Source organism: Zingiber officinale, chromosome 1A (assembly GCF_018446385.1).
Source record: "Zingiber officinale cultivar Zhangliang chromosome 1A, Zo_v1.1, whole genome shotgun sequence".
In the NCBI taxonomy this organism is placed as follows: domain Eukaryota; kingdom Viridiplantae; phylum Streptophyta; class Magnoliopsida; order Zingiberales; family Zingiberaceae; genus Zingiber; species Zingiber officinale.
The window spans coordinates 119463160-119482046 of NC_055987.1; the positions used below are offsets into that span (position 1 = coordinate 119463160).

Sequence of the window (18887 nt, forward strand, 5' to 3'; positions counted from 1 at the left end):
CAAAGACCGTAGATGGTATCTTCTTAGGTTATGCTCAAAATAGTATTATATATAGGTTCCTGATTATTAAATCAGAAATTCCTGGAATAGATGCAAATACTATTGTAGAACTTCGCGATGCTACATTTTTTGAGGATATATTTCCTATGAAGACGAGAACATCTCAATCTAGTATTCCTACTAGAAATGAGCCTTCTTTCGTAGAGGTCCCATTATCCGTAGTGGGTACACCTTCCTCAAGTCACTCTAGACTAAATGAATCTAGTGAGTATACAGAACCGAGAAGGAGCAAGAGGCAACGTGTGTCTACGGATTTAGGCCAAGACTTTATCACCTATAATATATAAGGTGATCCTGTGACATATAGAGATGTCATGGCTTCTCCTGAAGCTAAACACTGGAAAGAGGATATTAAAAGTGAAATGGATTCTATTATCTCTAATGCCACTTGGGAGTTGGTAGATTTACCTCCTGGGTGTGCCACTATAGGATGTAAATGGGTGTTTAAGAGAAAACTAAAACCTGATGGGTCAGTAGATAAATTCAAAGCCCGCCTAGTTGCTAAGGGATTCAAACAAAAAGAAGGGATTGACTACTTTGACACTTATTCTCCTGTTACCAGAATTACTACAATCTGAGTGTTAATCGCATTAGCATCCATATATCATCTTGAGGTCCATCAAATGGATGTCAAAACGGCATTCCTAAATGGAGATCTAGAAGAAGAGATATATATGGATCAACCTGAGGGATATGTAGTCTCTGGAAATGAGAATAAAGTCTGTAGGTTAGTCAAATCTCTTTATGGTTTGAAGCAAGCCCCAAAGCAGCGGAACGAAAAATTTGATAGAGCTATGCTATCGTTTGGCTTTGAAGTAAATGACTCTGATAAATGTGTGTATGCTAAAATGAAAGGTGATAATTGTATTATCCTATGTTTATATGTAGATGATATTCTACTATTTGGAACTAACCTTTCTATTATTAATGAGACTAAGGCCCTCTTAAGTGGTAAGTTTGATATGAAGGATATGGGTTGTGCTGATATGATTTTAGGGCTGAAGTTGACTCATTCAACTGATGGAATAACAATTTCTCAGTCACTCTATGTTGAGAGAGTATTAGAGAAATATGGTTATAGCCAAGTTAAATCTGTTGTCACACCATATGACCCTTCAAAAACTCTCCACAAGAATAATAGTGGTGTGGCAGTGTCTCAATTAAGATACTCACAAATAATAGGTAGTCTAATGTATTTAACTAATTGTTCTAGACCTGATATTTCTTTTGCTATAACGAAATTGAGCAGGTTTACCAGCTGTCCGGACAGAACTCATTGGGATGCATTAGACAGAGTACTCAGATACCTAAAAGGTACTATATCCTTGGGCTTGTGGTATGGGAGATTCCCTGCAGTCCTGGAGGGATATAGTGATGCTAGTTGGATAGCAGACACTGCTGAGTGTAAAGGCGTTACTGGTTATGTTTTTACACTTGGAGGCGGTGCAGTTGCTTGGAGGTCTGTTAAACAGACGATTATATCTCGTTCTACATCTGAGGCAGAATTGTGTACTTTAGATACCACAGTAACTGAAGCTGATTGGCTTAAGGGTCTTCTTTCAGAAATTCCCTTGATGGTAAAGCCAATACCTTCTATTTCAGTACACTGTGATAATCAAACAACAATAGCTCAGATTAGAAGCTCCAAGTATAACCAGAAACAGAAGAGACATGCACAAATAAGATTGAAGTCTATTCGTGAGCTAGTGTCTCTTGGAGTGATGTCATTGGACTTCGTAAGTTCAAAAGACAATATTGCTGATCCACTCACAAAAGGACTTGATTCCGAGAAAATCAAGAGATCCAGTAAGGGAATGGGACTAAGGCCTATCCTGGTTTCATCTATAACGGCAACCCAACCTATCTGATTGGAGATCCCAAGAAGTAGGTTCAATGTGGTATAAACAAGTTATAAGGGTGAACCGTAAGCATCAAATTGATTGAGATGTAATCTCATAGTCTCTTCCCTGGATAGATGCTTGACTGCTAGTAAGGATGAGCTTGGAGGCTCTTAATGAGTTCAAGGTCTTATTGACAGGATGCTCGCAGTACATCCTTGGAGAACTCACCTATGTAAGTGTAACTGTGTGGCCGCAGTGTGGGGGGTCTAGGCAACTCCCCTTAGCACTTATGAAACAAGATTCGGTGGCATGACCGTAATGCACCAACCCAGAAGGATTCAACCGTCGCCCGTGATGAGTTGTTACCATTTGACTTCACATATAAAAAGGTTTAAGTTCAAGACCTAGTTCACTTCAAACCTATGTGAATAAGATTGGTGTACTTAGGTGAAAATTCAAACCGGAAGGTATTTTCACTAAAAGCTCATTGCAACCTAACCTCAGGAAATATTTTTTTTGTTTTTTGTTTTTAACCGAAATGATTTGAATTTATGGGGGATTGTTGAATTTTGTTTTAAATTCAAAGCATTTTTTGTAGTGTTTTTAGTCCCACATTGCTAAGTGGAGAAGCTTGGAAGGGCTTATATAGGAAGCCCTTCCATCCTTGCTTAGTAATGATAAGAGGACCTACACGCATGCGCGGACCAAGCCCAAATCGAGTGGATTTGGGGGGTTCGAGCCGGGAATCCATAAACCGGGCGTCACGTGCGCGCTCACGGACGGCCCGGTCTGTTTTTGCTGGTTTGGTTCAGTCTGAACCAAACCAGTTTGGTTTCCGGTTCTGGTTCGGTCTGAACCAAAACCAAACCAGAGTTTGGTTCCGCGCGTGAGGAAGGGACGCGGACTTCGGTTTTGTTTCGCGCGTGAGGAAGGGACACGGACGCGACATTGAGGCACGTTTCCTCGCTAGCAAATCAGTGCTTCGTACCTTCTCAGAGTGAATAAAAGGGGACTTGCAGCACCTCTATTCTTCACTCAAGCCTCGAGCTTTCTCCCTTCTCTGTGCGTCTCTTTCTGCTTTCTTCTCGTCTTTCTTGTCCGTCCTGAGGCTTGGTCTTACGGCGATCTGAGGTTGGGTCCGAGTGTCGCGTCCGTTTTGGAGTGCACCTACGGACGAGGCGAGCGGTTGTCGGATCTTGGGGGAATTTTGCCGGAGAGCCTTTGCACCGTGAGGCGGCAATAAATTCTCTAAGGACAGTCGGCGTGCCGACGCTTCAACCGGATAACTATATTCTAAATCCTACTTTTTATTTATCTGTCTATTGCATGCTTATTTTTGTGTAAAAATAATACTGCTTGTATTGCTTTATTATTTTACAACACAATTATCCCGCTCCCCCGTGCACGACACATTACATGACCGAGGGAGGGGCACATGGAGGGGCCCACTTCTATTATCACGTTGACCACCCCCCTCAGTCGTGCATAGAGATGACATATCGTGTAATGATCTTATATATCTCAAAACTCACTAGTTATTTTTTGTTAGTATTTAATGTTGAATATGATTAAATTAGGAACAGTTATGAATGTTTAATCTATTTTTATTAAATTATTTTTTTATATGATGTTAATTGTAATATGAATGATGGTAGTTAGAGGAAGGATACAAGAATGAGGATGGAAATTAAAAAATGGATGAAAATGATTATAAATATAATAAATAGGAAGGGAGACTGAATAATCCGATCTATTCTCATTCCTGATGACAAGGCACTGCTACACATTTATTGGAGTGTCCACCAAACACAACCTCGTCCGTGTCCTGAGTAGATCATAATTAATTATGTTCTTCCTCTACTGTACTGATCACTATCACTTTGGGCAAATGTGATCAGATTAGATGGAGTGCAAATTACGGTGTACCACCTTGCATACCCTCTCCAAATCATGTTGACTTGAAAGCAAAGAAGCAAACATGCTGTCGAGGAGAAGATAAGGACAGAAACAGGTGCAGGGAATTTAACTGCAATTTGTTGGCAAATCTTTGTTTTACTCTCTTTTTTACTGTTACTGCATTAGCAGAGGACAAATTGTTCCTCTGCAGAGCTTGTCGTTGCTGTTTGAAATCTGAGTTATCTGCCGCTGCTCATCCCTTCGCCAAGAACATGAATTCAATGCTACCAGTTCAAGAAACCAGAACAGAAACCAGAACAAAACCACAGAATCAAAGGAAACCCCATCTATATGTTTCTTTGATCTTTCTGGTGTAGTAAAAATCGTACTTTTGATCAAGCTTGTTAACTCGCAGAGATTGAAGGTTTATAAGAATTGAAAAGGAAGGTTTTTTTAGAACTAAAGATAAACACTTGAGAAGAGGTTAACAGCAGATGTCAATCCACGTCGGAGCTATCGGGACTTGGAGCGAGGTTGAGGTCGGGGTTCTTGACCCGCCGCAGGGGCGGACTTTGCGGCGGCGGAGGTGGCGGTGGCGGCGGGGGGTGGGGTGGAAGCGGGACAGGTCGCAGAGCGGCGGCGTCCACCCTGGCACCCACCTCGATGGCTTTCCTCCGGATGAAAGCGGAGGTGGGCGGGGCGCCGTCGGGGCGGGAGTCGTCGAGGGCGAGAACGTGTTCCGGGAAGTTGAGGCGGGCGGAGCTGCCGCGGAGGAGGAATACGGCAGTATCGTAGGCTCGTGCGGCGGCGAGGGCGGTGGAGTAGGAACCGAGCCAGATGCGCGACCGCTTGTTGGGCTCCCGGATCTCCGCCACCCACTTACCCCACTTCCGCATCCTCACGCCCCTGTACTGCCGCCCCATGCCGACTCCCCTTGCCGCTCTTGATGGAGGAGGTAAGGACGGCGGCGACGGAGGCTCCCTGGCGGCCTCGCTGGTGGAGCAGCACTTGCCCTCCATCTCCTTACCCTTTCGCCCTCGTCTCCGTTGGATTCGGCCCAAATTTTGCAATTTTAAGGGAAAAGAGGGAGGGTTTCAATAAAAATGAAGAACTTTTGCACACTTACTCTCGTAATAACATAAATAACGTCAGTGCCCTTGTAAATTCCGAAGCAGCAGGCATTTCTATAAATAGATAAGCTCGCTTGCGGATATTTACCTATTCACCCTGATAACCTCGAAAATAACGTCGGCACTCTTTTGAATTTTTAAAGGTGGCATTCGGTAGGTCGGCGTTTCTTTAACAAGCTTCTGGATATTTAAAACTCAGCCCTGCGTTGAATTTTTGGGTGTATTATTTAATTGCCTAAATAGACAAACAAATCGTTATAATTACAAAATTGCAGACGAGTTGAGTTTTTACTCTATGTTAATACAAATGTTCATATAGAGGAAGGGGAGAATGAAGAGAAAGGGGAGAGGACAGAGGAGCGAGAAAGGACCAAAGAGAGGGGAGTAAATGAAGAATTTAGGGTACGTTTGTTTGCTGGAATTTTTATTTGGAATTTCATGGTCAAAGCGAATGTTTTTTTTTCTTTCAGAAAATGACTTCTTTTGTGTTGGATTTGTTGGTAAGATTGAATGAGATTAACACTTTCTTAGTTTTTCCTCTAAAAAATCTGCTTCTTGTTAGATCTTGCAGTAGCAGTAACTAACTTTAATGGAGAAAAAAAAAATACACAACAAAATGAAACTTTCAGTATTCTGAAACTCTTCAGCAGAAGTTTTAACTCGAAATATGTCTGCAAACACGGTAGAGCATAGGCTTTTTCTGTGTTTGCAATTCATCTTTGTGCTGATGCTGAAACAGTGCCATTGATTTGTTTTCATTCTCACTATTTGCTTATGAAAGTAAAAGAATGTTGGGCAATCTTTGTCAAAGGTACTTGGGGAAATTGTTAAATTGAACTTACATGAAATTAATATCAGATTTATATGTCAAGATGACGAAGCTTATAATCTTATATGACAAACAAAGATCAGAGTCGGCCGAGCTATTGAGTTGCAGAGTCGGTCGAGTTGTCGAGTTACAAAGTTATTGAATTGTTAGTAGAAATCAGTTGAGCTGTTGAGAGTCGCTCAAATTAAAATGGGTCATCGTACCTAGTCGGGAAAACAATGCAGAGTACTCGAGAAATAATTCCAAGTTTGAGTGGGTTTCCAAGTGCTCAAAAATAGAGATGTTGAGACCTGTATTCAACACAATTTTCTTAAAACAGATTAGTCCCCCTCCGATGGTACTACAAGATCACATTGGACATGTTTCTCAGGATACAATAATAAGATCACAAATGTAATTTAGCACAGATTATTTGTAGTGAACTGAGAGAGTACCCAAATAACCATGGTTGTATTGCCGAACAAAATGAGCGGCAGTAAGGAAAATTGAGAAATGAAGGTGGAAGATAATCTTTTTACTATTACTTTTTTATTTTGTTTAAAATCATGACCTCCTCTTATTAAAATGTAGCTATCAACCATCAATAGGGAGCATGGATTCATAGAGCAAAAAGAAAATTCCTTTTGACAAATCATTAATTGAGTCGCTTGGGAAAATTTTATCCTGATCGATCCAATATTCGACGCATACAAAGTTATGCTCACATGCAAATTAACTTGGTTCATTGCAAATTTGAGTCATGGATTTACACCCCTACAAGTCCATATGTGAGAGAGACGTTCACAGCATCCATACTTGTGATACATAAATCAAGCAACCATAATATTTTAAAATTTTTAATACAAAATTAAAGTCTTATTCATAATAAAATCTCACCAGCATGTTTTTTCCATTCACATTTCTAACAAAGACTACTTGGGTTTTTTTTCAATCTGTTGTAATGAGAACTGGATTATTTTGTTGTTTGAGTTCATAACTGGAGTAAATAAAGCCTGATGTGAGATTTAACAATGTTTTGTTTTATCTATGATATACATGAAATGGATGGCTTGACAAAGTGAGAATGAGCCGGCCCACCACTTGACGGTGATTGGAAAAGCCTCCAAAAAATGGCTATCAGTATCACAAAAATACCTTTGGCTTCTCATTTAATCAATCTCTTTTCTGTTTCTAACCAAAAATGCTTTTCTCTCACAAAAATTGAGTGTCAATTGAACGATTGATTTGAGAATGCTTCAGTTTTTCATATAAAGTTTCAATCTTTTTGACACCAACTGTGATCAGCATTCATCTATTGCAATCAGTTTTCATCTAATTACTTAAAGGGAACAAGTATTGATTTATAGTGAAAATCAGAAATACAATTAATAAGAAGATTCATAAGGTTGGCAGCACCATCGGCAATGGCGATTTCCCGTGAATCTTGAAGCGTTTGGCGGCTGCTCTCAACACTCTCTTCCAACCCTGCAAGATGCGATATGATTTTTAATTGATCTCTTATCTCAATGAAATCGATCTTCTCTTAAACTAAAATCCAAAGTAGCCTTACAAGTTTAGGAGAAGGGATCGGAGTGAATTCCAGGTTCTTCCCAATAGCACTCTGCTTCTTCTTCTTCTTCTTCTTCTTGGAGAGCTTTGCCTTCACTTTCCGAAGGGTCACTGGGGACCCAGACAGGAACTTCTTGCGGGCATGGAGGCAAAGGAGTGGCACAGGGGCGTGGTGGCCGCGGGGGAGCAGTGGCGACCAAATGCCGCTCTGGGAGTATTCGAAGTCGAAGGCAGAGTGTTCGGGGAACTTGCCAACGAGCTCGCGCGACATGGACGGCTCTAAGTACTCCACCGTGATCACGCGCTCCTTCACCATGTCACTCGGAAGCGGTCGTGGGGGCGGCTGCGGTTGTGGTGGAGTAGGCGAAGGAGACGAGGGGAACAAAGTAGAGGGAGGAGTGACCGTTGCTTGTTGGATATGGAACAATTCGACCGTTGGGATTCGATATTCTTTCCATGGAACTTCAAACGTCTTCATACTTCATTCACGTGGAAACCACGTGGAATCTCATTTACTGAACTCAATACAAAATATAGTGTAACAAAATATTATTTTTATTAAAATTCCACTGTTAGTTTTTAATACTCCAATTGATGGAAATGCATTGCTCAACCACCAATAATGTTCCAAACTATCCACACTAGTCCATTTTGTGCGTTGGATAAACTAATTGAGTTAAGTTAAATCAATCTAAAATGAATTAAATCGTTAAAAAGGTTATTCAAATTTAGCTTATAATTGAAACTTTAAATTTGGAATTAATATTTGTATTATGCAATCAAACACTATGATGGTACTATGTTTAAATAATTTCCCAAAATTAAAATTACAATGCTAAAATATATGCATTCCGGCGCATAATCCAATGAAATTTACAAGATCCAATCTCCATCAATTGCTCCCCGAGCCGCCGGCCATGGCCATGATCTCCTTGGGAGGGATGAAGTACTCGTCCGACAACCCCGGAACATCGAACACCACGTCCTCGATCCTCCACTCTTCCTCCATCCTTATTCTTGCCTTGTCCGACGATCCATCCCCAAATCTGATCACCGACGCGATCGACCTGCCCCGGTGAGCCACCGCCACCCCGTCCACTTGCTTGTACTCCTCCATCAGGCTGCCGATGGTGGTCTCCCAGTAGGTGGCGTCACTGCCCGGCGCCTGCACTCTGCTCAGCTGCGAGTCCTCGATGTAGATGAGCAGGCCGCTCCTCTGGCTGAAGTAGCCGTAGAGGACGTGCCTGATGACTTCGCATGGCCCCTCGCTTCTCTCCGCGACGGCCGCTCGGTCGGCTGAGACCTTGAGCACGAAGCAGTTCTCCTCCCCCACGCGCTTCTCTCCCAGGCATTGCGCGCTGCTGAACATGCTCGCCGCGGCGTTCGGGTCCAAACCCTGCCGAATTTATGGAATTGCCGAAGAATTTGTTACTAAAAAGGCAGAAATTCGAGTGGATTTATAGATTTAAGCCTTTTTGATACCTGAACAATGCGTCGCAGTGGCCTTCGGGGGCCTCTGGCCGCGTTCGTCCCCAGCCAAGCCAAGTTCCTCCACACTACCTCTCCGTTGCTGCCGGCGACCGCCTTGTGGTCGCCCACCGCGAGCTCCACCGACCACATTCCCGGCGACTTCTGCCACAGGACAAAGCACCCCTGCTCCCCCCTTGCTCTCGCACCGATCCTCCCCGATCCGCAGTCCGTTTCATGGCAGGCCACCTTCACACGACCAGCCACGTACATGCTCTTCATTCGCTTGCTCTGTTTCAAACATCCAGTCGCCGCCAAGTACTGCTGAACAATATACCGAGCTGAGGAAGTCTCCTGCATTATCCAAAAACAAACTTAAGCAAAAAAAAATGTTGCACCTTCAAAGATTATTCTTCATTCCGAGACGGATGAGGGATTACAATTGGAGTATCTTTTATGGAGAAGTGGCGACTTGGTTGATCTGCAGGGAGCAGAGGGATCGGTGCTAATGGACATCCTAAAACGCCCATAACCAGCCTCAGATCCGTCTTCTTAGACGGGATCGAAAAATGGCTACCTGACATGCCTTTATCCACTTGCACCCTAAGCCATGCCCTGAACATTTCCCAGTATCTCTCCTTGGATCTCTCTCCGTGTGCTTCAGGATCAAGGCCTTCCATCAGAGGTCCCAGTGGCTGCACCGAGCTCACTTGGTGCCTCCTGCTCCTCGGAGCCATTTCAACTCTATGATCACAAGAATGATGGAAGATGTTATTGCATGGATCAAAGTTGCTAATATAAGAGGAGAGCTAGGAACAAAAGGGACAGTCTATTTGTTTCATTGGCAGGGAATGGATTCAAATTGCAGCTCCCTATGCGTTGGTTTTCCTCCTCGTTGCCTTTACCTTTATTCCCCCACATCCCTTCACCAAGGCTTTACAGTCCTTTTCAAAATGTTGGTGAGGGTGTGATAGCCTTTGTGGCATGCTAACTTTCAATTTTCTTTAGTTATTCCTCGAGATGATGAAGCTTAACCAGTCCCTAACGACAGTTGAACTATGATGGCTGATAATTGAAGTTCGTTTGCCATGTACTGTAACAGTTTGCAGGACCTGCAATTATTATATTAGAATTAAGTTTGGTGTTGAGCATGGAGAGGTTGTGAAGAAACACCATTTTCCTTGTTCAAGATGTTGTCCTCCATGATGAATGATGATCTTCCAAGCTAAGTTTTGGTTCTGATGTTGCACAGCAACTCTCAGATAAATAAACTAAGAGATTATTGCAAATGATGCAATCTTCCAGATAGGAACCAAAATAATGTCGATTTCCTAGATAGATTTTGGTTGAAGAATTAAATAGAGGGTCACCAGTAAAATAGCACTCCCATAGCCATGTGCATGGCACCAAAACCAGCATTAATAAACTTGAATCATTCCAATTTGTGTGGTGGAAAATTGGATACTAAAGCAATTGGATAAACAAAACACACACACACACACACAAACTACATTCCTTGTTCTTGGTAACCTATTACTGTCCCATGGCCTGCTTTAGTTTTGGGTGGGATTTGAGTTGGCCCTGGATCTAAGCTTTTGCAGATTTTGCACAGACTTTTAGATGATGCTGCAGTCCAGAATGTTTTGGGATTTGAGTTTAGCAGATTCCTGGCTATCACTGGGGAACGTGAGGATCCTTAGAAATTGGTGCATGGATTGGACTGCGCCTGATAAAGCTTTAGCGGCTGTTGCTTCATCATCATAAATTTGATACAAAGAACATTTTGCAAAGCATCAAGATGGCACAGATCACTAGAAGTAGACAAAGCTGCACGGTCGACCCGCAAATGATCCAAAAAAGAAGAGTCTTTGATGAACAAGCAATTCTGATGCAATTTTGTGGTAGTTTGTTTGTTTTTTGTCTTTTTTTCAGAAAAGTAAAAGAGCATCAACAATTCTGAAGTCAAATTTAAGAAACGGAAAGGGAAAGTAGACTATGGTCCTATTACATCTCTTTCTTAACTACAAAGAAACAAGAGGAAAATGTGCACTTGAGGATAGACAGTAAAAAAACATATCTTAATTGAACTAAACTTAAATTGGTGGGCAATGTCCACCTCTCAAACTGTTTTTTCTTCTGTGACTGATCAGCAATCGGTGAGCGAACCAATCATCATTGTGTTTGGTGTTGGATCTCCATCGAAAGGAAGAACATGCGTTGAAATGATATGGAGGTATTGGCCCAAGCTAACTACTGTGAAAGCTAAGGTGAACATCATAATCAATGGAATACCGACTCTTTCCAAAGCCTCATCCATTAAACTAATGAATAATAATTAGTATATAAATAATACGGTGAGTAGGGAAGAGCCTTTGAAGGGGATCTATGGGATCAACGGTCCAGAATAATTGATAGTCAAGTCCTAAAGGGGTAAAAGCCCGAGCAACCCATCCAGTGGAATCTTCCTCCCGATCGATTGACCAGGGTCTATCGAACCTAGACCTAGAACCCTACTCGCTTATGCATAGAGCTCCACATCCCGTTCTCTCCCGATCGGCTAGTGTCTATCAGACAGGCTCTCAAGGGCCCCACTCTCCGGCTCTGTCGGATATTCACGGGGCTCTGCTTCCTATTCTCTCCCGATCAACTAACGTCGATCGAACATGCTCTCATGGAACCCCACTCCTAGGCTCTATCGGACACTCATGGGGATCTACTCCTTATTCTCTCCTGATATGCTAATGCAAAATAGACAAGCTCTTAAGGGGCCCCACTCCCAAGCTTTCTCGGATACTCACGGGGCTCTGCTCCCCATAATTTCCTGATCAGCTAATGTCGATCCAATATGCTCTCAAGGGTCCCACTCTCTAGCTCCGCTGGACACTCAAGGGGCTCTGCTCCCCATTTTCTCCAGAGCAGCTAATGCCGATCAGACAAGCTCTCAAGGGGCTCTACTCTCTCACTATGTCAAACACTCATAGGACTTTGCTCCCCGTTCTCTCAAGATTGACTAACGACAATTGGACAAACTCTCAAGGGGATATACTCCCTACCTCTGTCAGATACTCACGAGACTATACTCCCCGTTCTCTCCCGATTAACTAACACCGATTGAACAGACTCTCAAGGAGTCACACTCCTCGACTCTGCCGGATACTCACGGAGCTTTGCTCCTCGTTCTCTTCTGATCGGTTAACGTCGATCAGACACGCTCTCAAGGGATCCCTCCCTGGCCCGCTTACTGATGGTTTCCCTTCTCCCTTTGCTGGTATTTGTAAGCAATTTTTAGAGTTCTTTAGCCAAAGTCTTACTCTCAGTCAATATCCACGTCAATTCACCAATGGTCCACGGCTCACCACTTGCCGACGAAATAATATAATTAGGTAAAATGAATTTGAAATTGGAATTAAATGCCAAATGTCATTCTCATACAATTTCATCATTTCAAAATTCAAAGACCTCTCATTATACCGACTAGATTTAGGCCATCTACTCGTCAAGCTATCATATATACTTCCTAAGCAACTTTGAGTTAGGCTCATCCACTCCTTCCATAGAGTCATTAAGTTGTTTGAAAGCTCGATACATCAATACATTTTCACCTCATGTAAAGGCATAGGTAGATAAAAGTATGCACATGCTTTAATGAAACTATACTATAATTGATCTTGTTCGAAAGTGGAGAAGATGACTGACTGGAAAGGTAGCTCTGACGTTGACTACTTGAAGACTTGGATTCAATAAAAAGTGACTCCGAGTATGCATATCAAAAGGAGCGTTAGTGACCGGGGCTAGGAAGGGTTCCCTGATGTAGGCCCTCCGACACTCAAGTGAATGATAGAGTCGAATAGATGAACAGTAGGATGAACAGTAGTTATGAGTGTGTAAAATTACATAGCATCGCATACCTCCATTTGTAGATGGAGATTTCTTTTATAGTGTTACTATTTGTTTATGTACGAATCTCAAAATATTTCCAAAAAAATACAGGCCATAAAGATGCTCTAATACCTTTTCTAAAATGGACCCGTGATTTTTACGTTTGGCCGAGAGGAAGCTTCTAATGTATATATTGCATGTAGAATATTCTCTATCATCCATGAAATAAGGCGCCAAAAAGGAATATGAGGTTGTTGGATTGAGGAACCCACCATATACTTACATGTCAAGCTGACCGAGTTCTTCCTATGACTTAATCGGCAATCACTTATAAAGGCAAGACGATTAAATTTATAGAGTGTTGTTGAGGACTTGCCCCCTCACTCGACCCATCTGTTTAGCCACTAAGTTTGATCAGACCAAGTGTTCCATTTTTCCAATTGGACCATAGGTCCATTCGACTGGATGGCCCAGTCGGAATAGTTGATCATGGTAGCCCGAGTGATGAAGAAGACTTTACTTTAGAGGGTACTGACTTAGTTCAGAGCTCCAACAATATATGGTCCAACCTACCAAAGGGTATGGTCGGATGAACGCTTGGTTGAGACAATCGTACGCCCTAGCCCAGAATGCTAACACTCCTTGACTTTGACTGTCATGTCAGTCGACCTCCTTGACTTTGATCTGACTCAGGGGACCCACCTCAATTGTTGTATCACAAGTCTCCCCTTCAAGTCTAGTCGAAGGAGGCTAAGTCCAACTGACTGGACAATTGTATTGTTTGTGTTCTTTGTCCTCCGATCGGGCGTTCATTCTCTTTACTATCACTCAGCTCATTACTGATGTTATACTTAGTTGCTAATATTTTTGGGATTCCCTGTTTCCCGATCGGATGCTCATTCATTATATCGTCACTCGGCTTATGCTGACGTCATTTTGATACCTTGGAAACATGGCATGTCACTTATCATTAATGTTGAACATGATGAGCATGTCTTTTCATCATAAGTCTATTTATTGCCTCCATCCGTCATAATGTCACCGGTATTTGGTTGCCATGTGTCAAACACTGATGGAGAGAATATCTGATGTGATAGTCATTTGTTGGAATTTGATGTGACCATTGTTAATTTAAATTTTAATGGTCAAAATTAAATCTCTTCTTTCTATATCCTTAATTGAACGACTCTCAGAGATCCTCAATAGGATTTTTAAGGTTTATGCTTCAACGCCACTTCATCATTTTTGCATTCCTCTCTTCATCTTCTTCTTCTTCTTCTCTGTTTTCTACTTGTTGTAGCCAGTGATTATTCAAACTCCTTGTTCTCTTAGTAAGTTTCATTTCTCCCTCACTTTCGATCTTCTTTGTCCTCTCTTCATGGTGTCCTCTCTTCCTATCACTGTCCACGGGCTCTAGTACACCTCCACCACCTTTGATTTTAATAGCAAGGAGGTGAACGAGATGTGCCTCTCCTACCACCTTTCTCCTGCCTATCAAATTGTCATCCCTTCTGGGTACGACCATCCCCATCTTCCTCCGGCCAGATTTCTAGTCTTTTTCAAGGATCAATTCTTAGTTGACATTCGTTTTCCCTTGCACCCTTTTTTCTCCGAGGTTTGCTCCTATTTTCATATTCTTTTATAACAGTTAGCGCATAACTCCATTAAGTTACTATGCAGGGTCATTGTACTTTCCGCCTAAACTGAGTCCCCTTGCACCCTCGAGTCTTCTACTATGTTTACTATCTGAAGAAATCCGAGTCGAGTGTCTTCATCTTTCAAGCTCGAGTGGGTGCAGTATTCTTTAATAAAATGCCCTCGTCTAATAAAAGATGGAAGTCCCACTACTTCTTCCTCTGACTGACCCATCCCATAGCCTTCCTAACTAGGTGGTAAATAGAATTGCCCAACCCTCCTAAGTTAAGCAAGTATAAGTTGGAGCTGGTCTATCTCAAGGCATCCACTCAGTTAGTCGGTCTGAAGTATCATATTCGTAAGTTGATGACAAAGGGAGTGTTGTAAATATTTGTATTAACTCCTATCCGGACTAGACTGCCCGACAGCTTCGGTGAGAAATTCATCCTCTTATTGATGTTGGATATAACTAATTTCATTTTCTATTTTGCAGCCAAAACCATATGGAAGGCCTTATTGAGTGACTCTACAAAGTTAGCAGATGAAGAGATGGACACTCAGGGGGAAGCCGAGTTAAAAACCATGAGTTGTTGCTGATAGGCACATCCAAGGAGCCGAACGGCGAAAGGAAATGAGACAAGCCACCGAGAGTGACACTGCCGCCAATACCAAGGAGTTGCCACCCCACGTCCTTCATTGCTACTGGTAGCTATTCCCTCTGAGTCCATAACCTCCGTTGAACCCCTGATCCATTACCAATGCCACAAAAGACACTGATCGGCCTCACCTGCCCGATCGACCACCAATTTACCACAAGCCTCTGCCGAAGTCTTGATTGCACGAGCACCTTCTGAACATGGGGAGAGCTCCACCTTGGTTGTTCATGAAGTTGCGATCGATCGACATACTCCAGCTTCATTTGAGCGGACACCATCGCTTTATGAATTGCCAATCGGAGTCATTCCAACATAGCATGTCTCCTTTCTATTGCCGCCCCCGAATGATTCAGCATCAACTCTTTCGACAATAATCTTGGCTGCCCTTTCCAAGTCTAAGGGCAAATCTAAATCCAGCTCGAAGCCAAGTGAACCACGTAAACCTAAGCAGGTCAAAGCCACCCTTAGGTTATCTTATCATAAATGTCTTAACACTCACCCAACTGAGCTACTTGCCTCGAAACATAAAATAAAGATCCAAGGTCCCTTGGCCTAAACTTGGGTGGATTCCCGAGCTCGAGAGGCGTCGAGCTCGCCAAAGGAGTTAGTCGATTATTTTAGTCAAGATATCACTAGGGTAAATCTTCTTTGCACTTATGCATTCCTCTATCTCATATACTTCAACTAACATTCTCTTTACTTTGATAGTTTTGGGTGGATGACTTAGCCTTATGCCAAAAATTGGCTAAGTTGAACCATGAGCACAAAATCTCTGCAGGGCTCGATCGGGGGAATGAGCGCATCACAAGGCTCACCCGAGTGGCTATCAACAAAGGTAGCTCAACTAAAGAAAGAGTTAGATAGTCAGTCGGAGCTACTATTGGGGGCCGAGTGGACCCTCATAATAGAAAAAGATAAAAATCATGATCAGACTCTCCAACTCGAGAGGCTCTAAAAATAAGTGCAGACTTTTGATTCACGCCTCCAGTCAGCCGACACTCGGAAGCTCAGGGCCATAGAAGACTTAAATATCAAGAACAAGGATACACAGGTCATGGCTAAGAAACTGGAAGAAGCAAAGGCCACCCTTCTCTCCAAATAGGCCAACTGAGCGATTGAGCAAGCTGTCAACGAACTTTAGCTCGAGGAGAAACAACAGGACCTTGAGGTAAAAGATGTCGAGCTAGAGGCTCTAAAAGCCGAGTTTGAGGCCTCGAAGGCTGAGTTACCAAGCTACAAAGCAAAAGAGCTCGATTGGTTGGAGGTATTCCGAGTGGAATATCTGTGTTCCAAGGACTTCAATCAAATACTCACCATCAGACTACCAAAATATTCGGCTATAGAGTAGAGCGGGCCATTAAATAACCGAGGGAGGGAAGCTATCTGATGGATAATATTCCCAAAAACTTTATCTGGTGCCAGAAGATCATGGAAATCATCCTAGAGGACACCTTTCCATATTTTGCATAGTATTTCTTTCAAGATTTTCCACGGTGTTTGTAAAAGTTTAACAACTCTTTATGCTTAGCTATATATATTTATCCTTGTTTGGGCGTCTTCAATATTTTTATCCCTTAGTATTTTGCACGTCCCTCCACTTGTATCTTCTAGCTTATTCGAGCGATATTTATGTGAACATACACTTGGGTAACTCCATAATTTACAGGCTCGAAGAGCCCTTAACTAGCAATATAATCAATTCTTTATAGTTAGTTGTGAAAATACACTTACTTATAACTTGGTTGAACAATACAATAATTTGAGACTTAGTCATCAGAGTAAACTCACTTATAACTCATCTGATTTGAACTAGAGTCTAGGACTTAGTCGTGAGAGCAAGCTCACTTATAACTTGTCTTATCAGAACAAGAGTCTAGAACTTAGTTATAAGAGTAAGCTCACTTATAACTCGGTCAAACGACATGAGAGCTTGGAGTTGGTCATGAGAGCAATCTCGCTTATAACTTGGCCGATCGGCTCGAGAGTTTGTCTAGGACTTGGTCATGAGAGCAAGCTCATTCATAATTCAGTCGAACAACATAAGAGTCTGGAGTTGGTTATGAGAAAAAGCTCATTATAACTCGGTCGAACGACACAAAAGTCTGAGACTTGGGTGTAAGAGCAAACTCACTTATAACTCGACCGGATGACATAAAAATTTGGGACTTAATTGTGAGAGTAAGCTCACTTATAACTTGGTCGAATGACATGAGAATCTAGGACTTGGTCGTAAGAGCAAGCTTAATTATAACTCGTTCGAATGGCATGAGAGTCTGAGACTTGGTCGTGAGAGCAAGCTCACTTATAACTCGGCCGAACGACATGAGAGTCTGAGCCTTAGTCATGAGAGCGAGTTCATATAACTCGTCCGAACAGCATAAGAGTCTAAGACTTGGGGATGAGAGCAAACTCACTTATAACTCGTCCGAATGACATAAGAGTCTAGGACTTGGTTATGAGAAGTTCACTTATAACTCGATTGAATAACATGATAGTCTAGGACTTGGGCGTGAAAGAAAGCTCATTTATAATTTAACTAAAAGACATGAGAGTCTATGACTTGGGCGTGAGTGCAAGCTCACTTATAATTCATCCGAATGACACGAGAGTCTAGGACTTGGAAATGAGAGCAAGATCACTTATAATTTGTCTGAATGACACGAGAGCCCAGAACTTAGTCATGAGAGCAAGCTCACTTATAACTTGGTTGAACGACATGAGAGTCTAGGATTTGGTCGTGAGAGCAAGCTCACTTATAACTCGTCTAAACGACGTGAGAGTCTGGGACTTAATTGTGAGACCAAGTGATGTGCGTAGATTATATACACTTGTTTAGCATGTTTTAACGCATATTTACATATTTTACATATGCTTTGTCTATACACTTTCATACTCTTTGACTTACTTTCAGCATAAATACTTTTTTTTATTCGGAGATTTGCTCTTGTGTATTTTCTTTCTTCAGGAGTCGGATTTGAAGAAGAAATGATGTTCGTGGCTAATTTAGGCAACAAGCAAAGGAAGACAACATTGGCTGTGTGAGCCACATGGGTGTGTCAAAGGAGCAGGGAAGAAAATGACATTGGCCATGTGGATCATACATACCATGTAGCTTCACCAGCGGAGGAGAATGAAACGGTCGTGTGGATTGGCACGACCGTGTCATCCAACAAGCACGACTAGAACCTGGTCGTGTAGATCTACACGACCCAAGCAACTTCTCCACATGGCCGTGCAATATTTCCAGAGAAGAGGCAAGCCCAGGCCGTGTGTGCCACACGACCGTGTGAGGTTTCCAGAGGCAAAGATTGGCACGACCGTGTGATCCACAGGGGCCGTGTGAGCCAACCAAAGGCAGAGAGTTACACAACCATATGAAGGCCACATGACCGTGTGACCTTGACCGAGGGCAGAGCAGCTGGGGCCGTGTGTGCCACACGACCATAGCATGAGCCGTGTGGTGCCCGTGCCCTACACTATATAAGGAGCTTCTTCCTCTTTTCAAAGGGAGGAGGCTCTCCCTTTTGGAGAGATCAAGTTTGGGGCCAATCTCCATCTTCTCCAGCTGTGATCCAGCATTCCTAAGCCATTTCCATCTTAAATTCAACTCCAGAAGCGAGCGATTGGTTCCGAAGATCACTCATCGTCGCTATATAAGCATTTCTATTCTCTTCTCTCAATTTGGATTGAAATATTTGTGATCTCTTTGTCTTCGGATCTCTATCTTTACATTATGAAGTAGATTCATTGTTCCAGGACTAAGGGAGTATTTGTGGTGTGATTTGATATAAGAATCTCATGGATATACCAATTTCCTATATCAATGATGTTGTTATGTTCTGTATCTATTTGATCTTGTGTGGTTTGTTGTGTTTGGATATGATTTCCATGCTTGATTGGATGCTTGTGCTGCTTGTGGATCTCGTAGAGAGATTTCTTAGATCGT

The 18887-nt window shown here is 42.5% G+C and overlaps 3 protein-coding genes across 3 annotated transcripts; all 3 read right to left on the reverse strand.

Annotated features, from left to right (window-relative positions):
* Nucleotides 1–3638: 3638 nt before the first annotated feature.
* Nucleotides 3639–4885, reverse strand: LOC122009518 (ethylene-responsive transcription factor RAP2-1-like). The gene has a single exon (XM_042565708.1). It carries the CDS (start codon nt 4814–4816, stop codon nt 4295–4297), a length of 522 nt encoding a protein of 173 aa, XP_042421642.1. The 5' UTR covers nt 4817–4885; the 3' UTR covers nt 3639–4294.
* A 2163-nt stretch (nt 4886–7048) lies between these two features.
* On the reverse strand, nt 7049–7698 carry LOC122009528. The gene is made up of 2 exons (XM_042565719.1): nt 7306–7698; nt 7049–7220 (listed from the first exon to the last, which is right to left on the reverse strand). The coding sequence occupies exons 1-2, from the start codon at nt 7618–7620 to the stop codon at nt 7134–7136; spliced, it is 402 nt and encodes a 133-aa protein (XP_042421653.1). The 5' UTR covers nt 7621–7698; the 3' UTR covers nt 7049–7133.
* A 394-nt stretch (nt 7699–8092) lies between these two features.
* Nucleotides 8093–9689, reverse strand: LOC122009536. Its single transcript, XM_042565731.1, has 3 exons — nt 9212–9689; nt 8787–9125; nt 8093–8700 (listed from the first exon to the last, which is right to left on the reverse strand). The coding sequence occupies exons 1-3, from the start codon at nt 9506–9508 to the stop codon at nt 8197–8199; spliced, it is 1140 nt and encodes a 379-aa protein (XP_042421665.1). The 5' UTR covers nt 9509–9689; the 3' UTR covers nt 8093–8196.
* Between the last annotated feature and the right edge of the window lie 9198 nt (nt 9690–18887).

Coding starts and splice junctions, on each gene's coding strand:
- LOC122009518 (XM_042565708.1), bottom strand. CDS start 4,816: ATGGAGGGCAAGTGCTGCTCCACCAGCGAGGCCGCCAGGGAGCCTCCG.
- LOC122009528 (XM_042565719.1), bottom strand. CDS start 7,620: ATGGTGAAGGAGCGCGTGATCACGGTGGAGTACTTAGAGCCGTCCATG. Junction 7,221..7,305: donor CGATCCCTTCTCCTAAACTT/GTAAGGCTACTT, acceptor CGCATCTTGCAG/GGTTGGAAGAGAGTGTTGAG.
- LOC122009536 (XM_042565731.1), bottom strand. CDS start 9,508: ATGGCTCCGAGGAGCAGGAGGCACCAAGTGAGCTCGGTGCAGCCACTG. Junction 9,126..9,211: donor CCATAAAAGATACTCCAATT/GTAATCCCTCAT, acceptor TGGATAATGCAG/GAGACTTCCTCAGCTCGGTA. Junction 8,701..8,786: donor CACTGCGACGCATTGTTCAG/GTATCAAAAAGG, acceptor TAAATTCGGCAG/GGTTTGGACCCGAACGCCGC.